At 40.0% G+C, this 14,293-nt stretch overlaps 4 protein-coding genes across 4 annotated transcripts; 2 read left to right on the top strand and 2 right to left on the bottom strand.

Moving 5' to 3' along the window:
- Window positions 1-4,784: 4,784 nt before the first annotated feature.
- P153DRAFT_282446 (HET-domain-containing protein) lies at window positions 4,785-6,398 on the bottom strand (the record flags this gene model as incomplete). The annotated part of the gene is made up of 3 exons (XM_033663199.1): window positions 4,785-5,540; window positions 5,607-5,784; window positions 5,830-6,398. 3 exons carry the CDS (start codon window positions 6,396-6,398, stop codon window positions 4,785-4,787), a joined length of 1,503 nt encoding a protein of 500 aa, XP_033528028.1.
- A 188-nt stretch (window positions 6,399-6,586) lies between these two features.
- Window positions 6,587-7,097, bottom strand: P153DRAFT_308727 (uncharacterized protein). Its single transcript, XM_033664716.1, has 2 exons — window positions 6,785-7,097; window positions 6,587-6,731 (listed from the first exon to the last, which is right to left on the bottom strand). The coding sequence occupies exons 1-2, from the start codon at window positions 7,086-7,088 to the stop codon at window positions 6,610-6,612; spliced, it is 426 nt and encodes a 141-aa protein (XP_033528027.1). The 5' UTR covers window positions 7,089-7,097; the 3' UTR covers window positions 6,587-6,609.
- Window positions 7,098-8,449: 1,352 nt separating this feature from the next.
- P153DRAFT_373206 (Glucooligosaccharide oxidase) lies at window positions 8,450-9,967 on the top strand (the record flags this gene model as incomplete). Its single annotated transcript, XM_033669449.1, has 1 exon — window positions 8,450-9,967. One exon carries the CDS (start codon window positions 8,450-8,452, stop codon window positions 9,965-9,967), a length of 1,518 nt encoding a protein of 505 aa, XP_033528026.1.
- Window positions 9,968-12,657: 2,690 nt separating this feature from the next.
- P153DRAFT_161102 (uncharacterized protein) lies at window positions 12,658-14,073 on the top strand. Its single transcript, XM_033662267.1, has 2 exons — window positions 12,658-12,712; window positions 12,776-14,073. The coding sequence occupies exon 2, from the start codon at window positions 12,938-12,940 to the stop codon at window positions 13,970-13,972; it is 1,035 nt and encodes a 344-aa protein (XP_033528025.1). The 5' UTR covers window positions 12,658-12,712; window positions 12,776-12,937; the 3' UTR covers window positions 13,973-14,073.
- Window positions 14,074-14,293: the final 220 nt, after the last annotated feature.

Below are 14,293 nucleotides of genomic sequence, written 5' to 3'. Positions count from 1 at the left end.
CCTACTCTAACTTAATAACTATACCTATACTATATTATTATAGATATTAATTATATAATACGTAATAGATACTATTAAGGAAGAGCTTAATAATATCTTAAAGAGCCTACTACTAGCCTTAGAAAATAACCCTCTAATAGGTTTTAAGTATTAGAAGTAGTTTAATCTAACTAAAGTATTAAATATATTTATTTATTATAGTAAATACTTACTTATATAGGAGTTTAATTATAAGAAGTATAAAGTTTAAAATATTCTTATATAATATAGTTAAGCTAGTACTTAAAAAGGTTACCTAATAAATTTTAGAAAACTATTTATAGGTAATTTTAGTAATAGTAATTATACTATTACCTAGAGAAACTAAACTACTCTACTTAGTAAAAAAAGAAAAGTACTTCTTACTACTAAAGCTATAAATTATATTATAAAGTATTAGCTTAACTAATAACTTAAAAAGATAGATTAATATATAGCTATAAGTAAAAATAAGTAGGTAAAGTATTTTAAGAAAAAACTTAAGGAACTAGTATAAGATTACTTTAATAATTAGAAGAGTAGTAAGTTAATACAGTTATTTATTATATAATCTTACTAATAAACTTTAGCTAAGTAGTTAAAGGCTAAGCTTAATAAAGTCTATAAGAAATAGAAAGATCTATACTAAGAAGTTAATATACGCTAATATTAATAAGTTCTATAAAAGGTTACTTAAGTAGGCTAAAGTAGTATAAGTACTAAACCTTAATCTTATACTTAACTATACTTATTTAGTACTAGTAGTACCTTTAAATAGATTTTACGTAATACTTATAAAGAAAAATTAATAAAGTTAAATAGCTAATCTTTTAAGAGTAAGGGTATAAAAGAAAAGTAGTTAGCCTTTATTACTAGGCTTATAGTAGAAGAATTAGTAATAGTAACTAGTAAGAATTAGTTATAAGTTTAATATATACCTTTATTATATTTATATACTAATAGTAATAAGTAACTTAAACCTACGCCTATTTATAAACTCCTAAGTATAAATATCTCTACTTTATATAGTAATCTTCTATATATTTAAGGAAATAATAGTAATAAGTATAAAGAAAAGGTTAATATTAATTTAGAAATTAATAAATACTATAACTAGAGTAAAGATAAGTATAAGGGCGTTAATAAGTATAATAATAAGACTAATTTTAAAGGCTTTATAGATTTTAAAGGCTTTTTAGATAATAATACTAAGGTTAAAAGCTTAGGTTAGATAGTAGTAATATTAGCTAATAGTTATATATAATAATATAACTTAAAACCTATAATATTCTTTAAATAGTAACTTAGATAAAATAACCTAATAGCAAAGTAGATATAAAGTACTAGCTATAAGGTATTTAACTTAGTATTTTACTAACCTTTAATAATTAGTTTAACTTCCTTAGTATATATTATTATTAGAGTAAAGACTTAGAGTTTTATAGTTAAAGTAAAGATTATATATAATAGTAAGATTACTATAAGTTTATTCTAGTTTTTATTACAGCTTTCTATTACAGTTCTCTCTTACTATATTAATTAATACTACTAGATATATAATTAACCTATTACCTAAGCCTATTTAAGAAGTCTAATAATCCTATAAGCTATTACCTAGCCTTTATATATTAAAGTTAACTACTTCCTAAATTATTAAAGGTAAAGAAAAATTAAACCTAGAACTTATTAAATACTTACCTATAGTAACAAAGTAGAATAATAATAATAAAAATATACTTTTAACCTAAAATAAGTAGTAAAGTAAGACTAAATAGGCTGTTAACCCTATAACTAGTTATTTATATTAGAACTCTACTATACGCTATAGTTAAGTATAGCTATATTTTAGTAAGGCTATAGACTCTATAAATAGTTATCTATATATATACTACTTTAACTGTAACCTTATACTTTAATACCTATTAGCTAAAAAGACTATTAGAATAAAATACCTACTTAACTATTTAAACTTAAGAAGCTGTAAGTCTACTATTATTTCTATATACTTATACCTATTAATACTTCTTAATTAGTCTACTCTACTTAGTAAGAAAAGAACTTATAATTCTTTTCCTCTATATTCTACTTTAAACTTTAAGAAAGAGCTTATATAGCTAGTTATTAATAGTAATTTATTCTTCTAAATAATTAAACAGCTATTATTTAATTACTTTATTTAATTCCTATAACTAGAGGCTGTAATAATTAGCTATTATAAATTCTAGTATAACTTCTATAATTAATACTATAAAGTAAGGATATCTATTCTTTATAATCTTAGTATAATAACTAAAATCTTAATTATATTAGATAGGTAGTTTATAAGTAATTACCTTAGTTTCTTAGCTATTAAAGAGTATTATATTAATACTAATTAAAAACTTTAAGAGAAGCTACTAGATTTTATTCTAATATATAGTAGGTATACTAGTATTTCTATAGTAAAAGAGGTAAGTAAAGTACTTTCTAAAACTAGTACTAAGTATAAGCTTCTTATTATTACTTATAATAATACTAGTAATAATACTATACTTACTTAGGTAGTTAAAGTAAACTTATAAGATAATAAAATTACCTAGAGCTTATAAGAAAATACTATTCTATACCTTACCTATATTATTAACCTTATTATCTAGGATATTATCTAGTATCTAAAACTAACTGCTTTTACTAAAGTTATTAATACTTTATAAAGGCGCTATATCTAAGATATTAAAGTATAGATATTAGTTCTAAACTTACTTTATAAAGAATATACCCTTTTATTATATATATTAATTATATACTAATTAACTACTAGCTTAGAGCTATTTATATTATAATTAATATTTTACTATAGTATTATAAGCGCTTTATATTAATACAGCTATACCTTCTAGTAAAAGATTAGCTATCTATTATTTATAACGTAAAGATAAGATAAAATTCTACCTATAATATATATAAGTATATAATTAAGCTGTAGAGATATATTAATAAATAGCTAAGGTAAGAGATTATTCTTAAGGCTAGTATAGGTACTTATACTAGTAGTATTTTAGCTAAAAATAATACTAGTAAAGTAGACTTTTATAATCTAAAATGCCTTTAATTATCTTCTATTAAGTAGTATTACCTTAAGCTAATAATAGAGATACTTAAGTAATTTAAGAATATAACTAGCTTTCTAAGTAAAAACTAGAAGCTATAGATCTAGTATATATAGCTTATATATAATTAACTATTTAACTTTTTAGACTAGATAATAGAAGACCTTAATAAGAATATTATAAATTAAAAGAATACTAATTAGCTAGCTGTAGTATAAGCTATAGCTAAAAGAGGTTAGGTAAAATTAAGTAAGTACTACTTAAAAACTAATACAGAGTATAGGTTCTTATTTAACTACGTAATAATTTTTAACCTAACTTAAAAACTTATAATATATAAGGTCTATTTATTATAGTTACTTATTACAGCTATATACTAACTAAGTATATAAGATAAATTATAGAATTCTTAAGATAAATATATATATTATATATAATTTCTTAATTACCTTAGCTACTATAACTAAAAAGAGTAAAGTAAATTTATACTAGGCTTAACCTTTTATCTATAAAAATAATAAGGTAGTAAATAGTTTTAGAAGCCTTCTACCTCTTTATTATAACTAAGTAGTTTTTTTACCTTAAGTTAGAGTTCTTAAACTTAAGAAGCTAATAATCCTAATAGCTAAACTATTTAAGAAAAAGAAGCCTACCTTAGTACTATATATATAATAAGTAATAGCTCCTTTAATATTTTAAAGTAGTAGAAAGCTAATAAAGGTATATATCCTTAACTAGCCTAAGTTATAAAGAATATATTAGTAATACTAATTACTTAAGTTAGTATTAAGCACGTTTTTAATATTACTAAAGATATAATTAGTAATTAAAGGTATTACTTATCTAGTTAAATAATTTAGTAAATTATAATTCTTAAGGATTTAATTTCTTAAAAGGTAGACTAGCTAATAAACCTTTTAGATAGAGATATAAGCGTATATAAGGCTCTTTATAATAAGACTAATAATCTATTAGATCTTCTAGCTCTAGTAAAGTAGATAAGTAACTTATATAAAGTTATTATTAAAGAAGAAAATATTAAATAAGAAGAGAATATAAAGAGCCTATTAATACGTCTAGCACGTAAGTATATCTACTCTACCTATTACTATAATTAATAGTTATAATTAAATAGTTTAAATAATATTTTTATATTTTTTATATAATACTAACCTATATTATTATTATAATATATATACATCTTTATATAATATATATATATATATTTATAGGCAACCTACGTAGGTACCCTCTACCTAACCCTAACCTAAGCTTTAACTACCCCTACCTAACCTTAACCTAAAGCTTTAACTACCTCTACCTAACTACAACCCTAAGCTTAGACCACCCTAACCTAACCCCAACCTAGAGTCCGTGCGACCCCGACCCAACCCCAACCCGTCGTTGGGTACCCCGAACCCATTTACCAGCGTACGCACGTCCCTCTAGGGATGGATTAATGTATCTCTAAAATTACCCTCCTACAACTCCGTTAGAAAAGCCTAAATTAGCGCTTTTATAACAGATATGTAGAAGAGATTAATCTTAAGTGTACGCTGTTTGTTAATTTAATTAATCCTGCTACGGGCGTTGTATTACGCTGCGAGTCTAGAGATCTGGAGAGTAACCGATAGGCTACTACGCAAATCACGTGTGATCAAGGTGTTTCGAAAACCACTATATCAGAGTAATTGTGCGTCTCTCAAAAGCTGACAATACCTCATCTAGGCTTTCTTTCTCTATTTCTGGTGTACAGAGTCCAACACGAGAGAACATAGGTGCTTGTGCTTCTTCCTCCAATATCATCAAGGTCAGAGGTATTGATTTCCAATAATTGGACTGAGACTGAGGATATCCCATAAGAACGACTGTACATGCGCAAGAAGTTTGACGATTGACATCCAACACACAACCATCAAAGACAATAGGTGCAGTATCTTCTCGCCCGTGAGAAAGTACACCAACATGCTCACGGCCTTTGGGCAATCGATAGTACATGCGCGCAGTCTTAGCAGTGAGTGTGATTGCAACGTCTGGGTTGGGTTCCACAAAGTCATTGACGCATTTCCTGTCAATCGGTTCAAACTCAACCAGGGTCAGGTCCGGATTCGACACGCATTTGAAGAGCACTGTCCCATTGACAGATGCCCAGCTCCAACTCGGTATACGCCGATCTGTTGGCCTCGTGAGTATTGCAGGCTTGCTGTCAGAGCGGTACGGGTTTTCAGTGGTATAGTTGACCAGTCTGGGATGGTATGGGCCCCAGCACAGTCCCTGCAGAATTTGTTCCTCGAACAATCCTGCAACATAATGGAATCCCGAGCGCTCTTGGAATCTTGCAGCTAATGCAGAGATCGCAGGAAGTTTGTCGGACCCCATCGTGATATTGCGCCTTTGGAACTCATAAACAAGGCCATACCAATGTGCGATCAGCTCATGAACGCCACGAAACCATTGCGTCTGCACCGTAATTCTTGTCCTGTGCAAGTCGGCCGTCACAGATGGCGGGCCATATCGGTCTGCCGGAAGTTGCGTTGCCCAATGAGATCGTGAACCATCTTCCCCAACGTTGTAGTGGAGGCATTCGAAAAACATCTGTTCCCGCCCAACGTGCAGCATTGCGGTTGCAAATAGGCGTTCTTGTAAGCACCATGCTCGACTATTGAGAGGCGACTCTCTGATAGCATCGTCGAAGTTCTCATGGACCTTGCTGATGGTCCACAAGTTATCAAGCTGAATCTCTGGTGTAGGCTGGAAGTTGAAAATGCCAGCCGCACTGCTATTGGAATTGAGTGGTGAGATGGTAATCGCTGAACCTGCATAGATTGCAGCCATCTGACGTGCTTCGCGTGTCCAGTCATCGGCTGAATCTTGGATGATGCATAGAGCATCTATCCACAAGTACCGTATACCAAGGCGTCTTGTCATGATTACAGCTTCTCGAAACGTTTTTGGCATATCTCCCAACGGTATTCCTTTTTGTCTTTGTTGCAGTGTTCCTACCGTTGTCGTACACGATATCGGACCTCCCCAACAATGGGTCAAAGCAGCATACCTGCCGCTTTCGTTTTCGGGCGATAACAGGTATGGCAGGCTATCCACTTCATCTCCTACATCAATAATCCGCGTCGGCAGTGAAGGATATGTATATCTGCTGCTTCGGCAGACTTCGTGTATTTGAAGGCAATCGTTCACAAGAGTCAACAATTGCTTAAAGTCAAACTCTTCGATAGAGGTTCGGGTGGGGATGGCTCGAGCTACTTTGTGGTAGTGACGGTTCTGATAGTTCATCAAAGAATCAGGCTCTACAAATTTATTGAATCGAAATGAGTGTTTCACTGGCCACTCGGAATGAATCATTCTCAATTGCCATTTGTCATGTTCAGGGGGGCCATTCCAGTATTTATGCGTCCAGCGACAATCGAGTTGCTGAGAGAAGGCGGCGAGGAACCGACTCCTCCAAATAGTTTGCCTAACCTGTGCGAGGAAAGTGTTAGACTCTTTAGCGTGTTTTCGAAAATAAAAGCGAGACCGCCCAACAAACCAGCCAGAGCATGAAAAGAAGGCTTGTGATACGACGCCGATCAATTCCTCGCGAAACCAACTTTATGAGACTTGGTCTTACTACATCAATATTAGTAAGGCACTCTGTTTTCGCACAGTTAGAGTTTGAGTACCTGGTTGTGAAAAGGGGCAAAGCCATAGACTTCCATCGCAAGATTCTAATTCTTCATCGGCAAAGTCGTCTAGGATCAGGCGGCATAATTGGCAGCTCTCTCCGCTCGCCCTCAACGCCTGGAGATTTCCATGATGCTGGAACGCTACGCCGGTGAATTGGTGATCTGCTTCATCGTCTCGAATCCATCGATCAGAAGGGTTGGAAAGATATTTGGACGTGTCAAAGTCGTTTTTGACGAATAGTTGTGTGTACTGCTCGCATAGCGCGCATAGCGTCGCCAGGTCCTGGTGGAATTCTGGCATGATGTGTGCCCTAACCCTACACGACGATAAACAGAGAATGATAAGTCAAAACTCAATGAAATGCTGTGCTTGGTAAAACCTTCGTCGCGATACATCCAAATGACGCCGACTGTCGCCACGCTAAGGCCACCAACCTACGTCACGACCTCGGCAGGTTGGATACTTGTTTATAACCATCGCAACACAGATAGTGCACTGAGACGCTGATACTGGGTACTGCTGGACAACCAACTACCAAAACGATGTGACTTTTGAGCTGAGTCGTGTTTGGCCTAGTTGCATATCGGTAGGATGTCTGCACAACAACGCACACTACAACACTAACATATGATGCGATGAAGCTGCTATGCTATCTATGTTAGACCACGCCGGTAGCGATGAGGGTTTAGAACAATGTACTGTTCTTGGTAAATGGCACCTTGTTAGTGTGTGCATTGGTCACATCTGACGTTAGAAAATATCGTTAGTAAGACCGTTGATTGTCTCGACTTAGTAACTGGTTGGTCGGAGCAAGTGTCGAAGCCGTTAAAGCTATCAACTACCCCTGATCTTCGTACGATTTTGATTGGTTAAGACGGAGCGGAGCGGAGCGGACTCGACCTTTTCTTCACTGTTGATTGGTATGGAAACGGGTCCGCACAATCCTAGGTATCTATAACTTGAGAACTAGTAGGAAATCCTTTACAAGGAAGATCTGTAATGTATCAAGGCGCAAGCCACTATCTACAGGAGGCTTCTAGAAAACGCAAAGAGCCTAGCAACCCATCCAACGTGCGCTCATCGAAGTGCCGACTCAAAAATACTTTGTACACTTTCTACCCGAAACGAAGCGCAGACCTGCAACAATAATCTGCTCAAAGCACATCAATTGGCGGAAGTGTGGCTTGGTAATGATTTACTTGAATCGACGCCCAGATGCTCCAGTAATTTGCTTTCTCGAAAAGGGCCGACTGCGACGCTGCAAGAGGCATGTCGACCTTGAGAAGGATTGACTGCCTAGATCGAAAGAAGCCAATCCTTAGGATATCGCGGTCACAACGAGCGGACTAGGTCATGGCACGGGTATTGCGATGCTGATATGAGTGTTATCAAGCATAGTTTTCCTACTCTAGAAGGTGTTTGAGCAGCCAAGATCTATCCAGGGCTGTACACCGAGATGGACCGAGCCTAGCCAGGATCCTTGCTGCCTCAATCCAACATCGTCAAGGCAAACATGGCAGTCGGAGGTACGGCTGTTTTAGATGAGGTCCTCAATTTTGATCTCGTCGTGGTATAAAGGTTGATGGCGATATGCCATAGAAATTGCCCACATCATCAACCATCGTTCACTTAGTCACTCCTTCGTCAATCTTTGCTTCAAGATGCCGTCCTTACACTCTTACAAACAACAAATCCTGGCTGTTCTGCTCTGCCTTGCTCCCTCTCTCGTGTTGGGTCAGACTGCAGCAGCAAACGTTGTTCACTCTTGTCTGACTGAGGCTGGAGTACAATCAACGATTTCTACGGACAACACATGGACCAACGATACAGCCGCTTTTCAATTCCGTCTTCCTCGGCAGCCTGTCGCTGTTGCATTCCCCGAGAACAAGGACGAGGTAGCTCTCGCTCTGGGCTGCGCTCGTAAGTCTACAGTCAAAGTCTCAGTCGTTGGCCGCGGACACTCCTTCCAGGGTTCCAGTTATGGCAATCCAGGTAACCTTGTCATCAACATGGCGGCTTTTACGGACATGAGCTTCGATGCAGCCACCAACGAGCTGAAGTTTGGCGGTGGAGTCAATGTCGGACCAGCGGCCAAGTTTCTCTGGGATGGCCACAAGCGACACTTTCCTCACGTGCGAGGGTCTCATGTTGGGCTAGTAGGCAGCTCTATGGGCGGCGGCTTTGGCACCACGTCGAGAGTCTTTGGCACGCCGGTCGACAACCTCGTTTCTGTGGAATACATGCTAGCTAATGGAACGATCGTCACCGCCGGACTTGGTTCAGACCTGTTGTGGGCTGCGAAAGGTGCTGGAGCCAGCTTCGGTGTTGTACTATCGGCTACTACAAAGACGTTTAGTGTTCCTCTTGACGGAGCGGTAAGTTACTCGCTCGCTTTAGGCGACGTTGATGTCAACACCGCGGCTGCATCCCTGCTTGCCATTCAGAAATGGTCCACTGGCGGCCAGGCTCCTGACGCACTCTCCCTCCGCTTCGCGCTTGCGAACTACGCATCGGCGGGATTCTTCTACGGCGAAGAAGCTGCGTTCGACAAAGCGTTTGCACCCCTTATCACTTCGCTACGCACTATCACTCCCACTGTCAATCTGACCAAGACTGTTCTTCCTACATTTTGGGATTCAGAAGTGGCCGGCACTGGTCCTGGAATGAACCTCGCCACGGGCGGCGCGCTCGGTGGGCGTGCTTCCCTGGTGCAGTCGTGGACCACTACAAGCGATCACCCGCTTACACTGGCCCAAGCAAAGGCACTATTCACTAGCTACCGCTCCCTCGATCGCACCGACCTCAATGGTACTGGTTTCTTGGACCTGTGGGGCGGTGTCAACCGCAACGTCAAGGACTCCGATACGAGCTATGCCCACGGCAAGAACCTTTGGTTGGTGCGCGTAGATGGTGTGGCTGCTGGTACTGCCTGGCCTAGCAACGGCGTGGCCTACATGCAGAACCTCATGAAGCCTTTCGGAGATGCGTTGAAGAAATCCGCTTCCCTGAGAAGCTTTGCCAACTATGTCGATTCCGAGTTGTCTGTCGCTGACTGGAGCGCGAGACTGTACGGCGCCAATTTTGCCAAGCTCCAGAAGATTAAGAAGGCGGTTGATCCTACAGGCCTGTTTTCTGGCTTCAAGCTGGCAATTCCCCTTCCTAGCCGTCGGAACAGGTAGAGATTGTGTTTGTACTGGGTACTTAGCTGTTTGTTGAGTACGAGAGAATGAACCACTAGCCTGATTTAACATTATATCAAGCATCTGTAGATCTCGCAAATCAATCAAAGAACTGAAACATTCACCTGCGCCATCTCTTCGATCGAGAATACTACATCCCGATACTATACGTGCCGTAGATTAACATAGCTATCCTCATACCCATTGAACTATAGGCTCACGCTTGTCAAACAGTAAAGTTGGCCCGTCACAAGGTAGAGCAAACCTCTCGTCAATGATGATATGCTGGGTCGCTGCGAATTTCCATATGCAAGGCTAGAAAATAGTATGGAATGCATCGATTGAGAAAGATTGGAAAACATTGAAATTTGTGATTCAAATAAAGTTATTCTGAACTCTGGTATGCATCAACCCTCAGCTGAGAAGGTCCTTGTCCCATTACCATACATGCCATGACTTCAGATATATATTCTTATGGCCATCAAGAAGGGAGTTTGACCGGCTCTGGAACAGGGCTTCCGCACCAAGATACCAAATGTTTCCAACGGACCATAAAGCAGAACAAGCTATGCCAAGTCAAAGCGATTGCTAGTGCTGGTTGGTAGATGTAGGGGCTTCCAGGACCATCGCCTTTGGTGATCTCCTCGCGAAGACCATGACCCATCATTCGACAGCAGCGGTCAACAGGTATCGAGGAGTTCAGCCTGGTTTCGAGCGGAGGTATATGTGGATGCGCTCAGACTTCCAGGTTGGAAGTGAACAACAACTCGAAGACCATCAACGCAACTAGAGTCGAGGAAGCCTTCGCCCAGCATCAAGGTCCATTTCGAGTGGGATTCCAGCTCCGAAATATGCATCTTGTACTAGCGGGATTTCGCCTCCGAAGTATGGAGAAGCTCGTCCATTTTGTTGTACCGGTGCATTGCAACTAAAGAAACGAGCTCCTTCGTATGGTTCCTGCAGGATATCGCGCCAAACACGCCAGACCTTCCACTCATCACAAGTTTGATTGATGTAACGAGAGGTGAGAAGAAAGCTCAGTGCCGATGCGGAGGGTAGTAGGTTGCAGATTCGTTGTAAGATTTCGGGTGGTAGGTCGACCAACATATTGTGACTGGATTGAGTATGCCACGGAAAGGATGGAATAGGATTTGGAAGACTTGCTACAGAAGGAAAATGGATAAGAGGGCAGTCTTATACGAAAGGTGGGGATTCGGCATCCTGACAACAAACCCCGTTTTCATCATGATGGCACGAAAAAGCGTTTCTAGAGAGGTGAGGGATGTAATGCGAGGCGTACAGGAGATCGGAGCCTTGTCCTGTCGTACAGTCAGCTGATAGCAACGAACGATCGGGCCTTAAAATTCTCATAAGACGTCTGGGGTACTCTTTTTGCACTCAGTGGCAGGTGACGTTTCGCAATAGCTACCTCTATTTGGTTACCAGACGCTTCATACGGCACGTACCACAGACTTCTTTGCTGTAGTTTTAGTCCATGACTCGAGAGTTCAATTACCAAGTACCTCATTATGCATGATCATGCTCGAATACTCGCCGAGCGCTTGAGCTATTATTGATATCATTGGCTGGTCGCATACCGACGATGTGCGAGCGTACGCCGAGTGCAAACTTAGCGTATTTATTCACAAAATAGCATCAGAAATGTAAAACTAGCTGTGCGGTGGCAAGGACGCAGATCATGTGACGTCGCGAGAACACCGCCACACTCGTCTCACATCAGACTTGTGATGAGATAAGAACTAAATGACTTTTTCCGGCTAGTTACGAAATCTAGGCTTGGTCCTTCAATAGGTTGGAGCGCGGAGCCGGTTATCTGGATCAGTTTGGCGAAATCCTTCGGTGCATGTTACATCGCATCGTGCAGCTGTCTTATGCGGATTCCAACGAGCCGCGGAAAGACACGAAAGAAGGAACTTCCCGTTCATGCTTCTTCAGTAGCCCGATTCTCTCGACGGTGGTTGCCTATCAAAGAGATTCTGCCTATCAAGAGATCTGTGGTAATGCGAGGAACAGGGTCATTGCCGCGTAAGCACGCTCAATCTTTGCCGCGAAGATGCGAACACCCTCGACCGAGGCTGCGACTCCGGATGGTGGAAAAATTGGAACTAGGTAGTGCAGGTTACATCGAGTGAACTTTGTTCTTGCATTGGAGGAAATTAGCGCTATACAAATGAGTCTTCTCTGATGTCAGCGGTTGCTGGGATCGCTCATGCTGCGCCGCTTTCTCGCCGAAAAAGCTCCATACGCGGGTCACCATTGTCGGGTTTGGGACACACGAACTTGGAACCTAGGCGGGGCGGACCGTTCCCATGACATTTTTCCTCTATAAATCGGGACGATGCAAGGTGTTCGCCAAGATCCAAGCGTGGATCCTTGAGTAAGCGCCTACGAACATGCAACTTGCGTCTGCACACTATGTTCAATGAATTGCAAGGGTTTAAATGTGGCTGATGCGATAGAGCGGCGTAGTTGGATAAACAATTTGGAGAATTTCACAGTTATGGGTAGTTTTCAAAATACCTTGATCACCCCGTGACTTGCGTATCAGCCTATCGGCTGGATATCCGGATCTCTAGATTGGCAGCGCTGTGTAAAGGAGACTGAATAATCAATTCACTTAAAAGCTGTACGTCGTAACAACTCATAGCTACATTGTTACTACCTTAAATGCCTTAGTTTAAGCAATTACAACAAGTTAAAACGTTAAGGCTGATTCAAAAGATGGTAATTCTAGCCCCAAGATCACGTGATAGAGCTTAATAATCAATCGATAATTAACTTTACTAGACACGTCATAACCAGGCATTCAACCAATCGGCCGATACGCAAGTCACGGGGTGATCAAGGTATTTTGAAAACTACTATATCAGTGTGTGACACCTGAGCGGAGACAATCAATCGGTATCGTCTCATCTTACATCGTTTCACGCTACAATCGTCATCCAAAGCATGGCAAATTTGGATTCCTCGTTTGTTCCGACTGCAAAGCTCCGCTCAACCTGTAAAGAGTGTGCTCTGTCGAAAGTCCGATGTGAGAAGCAAAAGCCTACCTGTCGACGATGCGAATCGCACGACTTCGAATGTGTATATGACCGCTCGAAACGTAGAGGGAAACCAAGGGCGACGAAACAGCATCTGCCAACGTATACTTGGTACGATGCAGATCTCCTCCATGGCGTCACGGCCTCCCCAAGCTTTACCAGTCCATTATCTCAAGACATTGGATTCGACCCGGATCTTTGGTGCACAAGCAACATCTCGTACGTAGATGTTGAGCCGCACCCTTCGATATTCCGTGGTATCGACGACGAATCCTGTGTCACACTGTCGAATAACGCTGAAAACAAGACAATTCTACTTCCCGAACCAACAATGCTTTCTTGTATACCACCCCGTCTTTGTCAAGATGAACCCTGTATGGGAGCAACATGTACAGATCAAACACTACGTATTCTGAGTGCTCTTTGTCACGTCGGATCCGCAAATCGGACGATCGGTGGTCTAGCAGACAAGAGAGCAACCTCAAGCAGTATTGTTCTAGGAGCGAACAGAGCAGCTCTGAAGGACATAGAGCAAGTGTTGAGTAAGCCCTGTACGTACTGTGTGCAGGACGCAAACGTATGCTTTTTGGTGGCCACAGCAATGTCCAAGATTCTGGCATGGTACTTTAGTGTCTTGGAAAGCATATCTGAGCTTCCAGAATTACGGTCGACTTCAACTTCTGAGCTGGTGTTGATGACGCCTATTGTCATGGGTCAGTTCCAATTGGACCGAGTGGCGGAGACACGAATGAGTGCACAGCTGTTGCTGTGTGAGCTTCAATGCTTTGGAATTGTACTAAGCTTGCTGGAGCAGCGAAAAGATCGTTCCGTGCAAGGGAGAGAAGTGAGCAGTACTTTCCATGCATATCTTCGAGAATCTTTGCGCGTTTTGAACAGCAAGCTTCAAGGTTTGATCGTCCCGGCTGGAGGAAAGGAAAGATAGACTCGTTCTCTTAATGATTGCTTATCAATGGCCCACTCAGTACACAATCTGATTTGTTGTTCAAAGACATAAAATTTGCGTGTTTGAGGCCAATGTGATGCAGAATTTGAATCGATGTCAATGTGGCCGACTGTCTAGAGAACGGTAGATGTCGACAGCACGCTCGATCGTTCTCTGACATAACAAAAGTGGAATGCACAACTAAATATTCACGAACGCTGTATGCCTTGTGGGGTGGCTGACGGCAGAACAGGAGGCTTCGGTATGCGATCGTTTTGCGAAGTCACACGTCAGCGCTTGCTCGGCGAAAGGTCGGCCATT

The sequence above is a fragment of the Dothidotthia symphoricarpi genome (assembly GCF_010015815.1).
Source record: "Dothidotthia symphoricarpi CBS 119687 unplaced genomic scaffold P153scaffold_3, whole genome shotgun sequence".
NCBI lineage: Eukaryota > Fungi > Ascomycota > Dothideomycetes > Pleosporales > Dothidotthiaceae > Dothidotthia > Dothidotthia symphoricarpi.
This window is presented reverse-complemented; position numbering and strand designations above follow the sequence as displayed.

Coding starts and splice junctions, on each gene's coding strand:
- P153DRAFT_308727 (XM_033664716.1), bottom strand. CDS start 7,088: ATGCCAGAATTCCACCAGGACCTGGCGACGCTATGCGCGCTATGCGAG. Junction 6,732..6,784: donor TTGCCCCTTTTCACAACCAG/GTACTCAAACTC, acceptor ATATTGATGTAG/TAAGACCAAGTCTCATAAAG.
- P153DRAFT_161102 (XM_033662267.1), top strand. CDS start 12,938: ATGGCAAATTTGGATTCCTCGTTTGTTCCGACTGCAAAGCTCCGCTCA.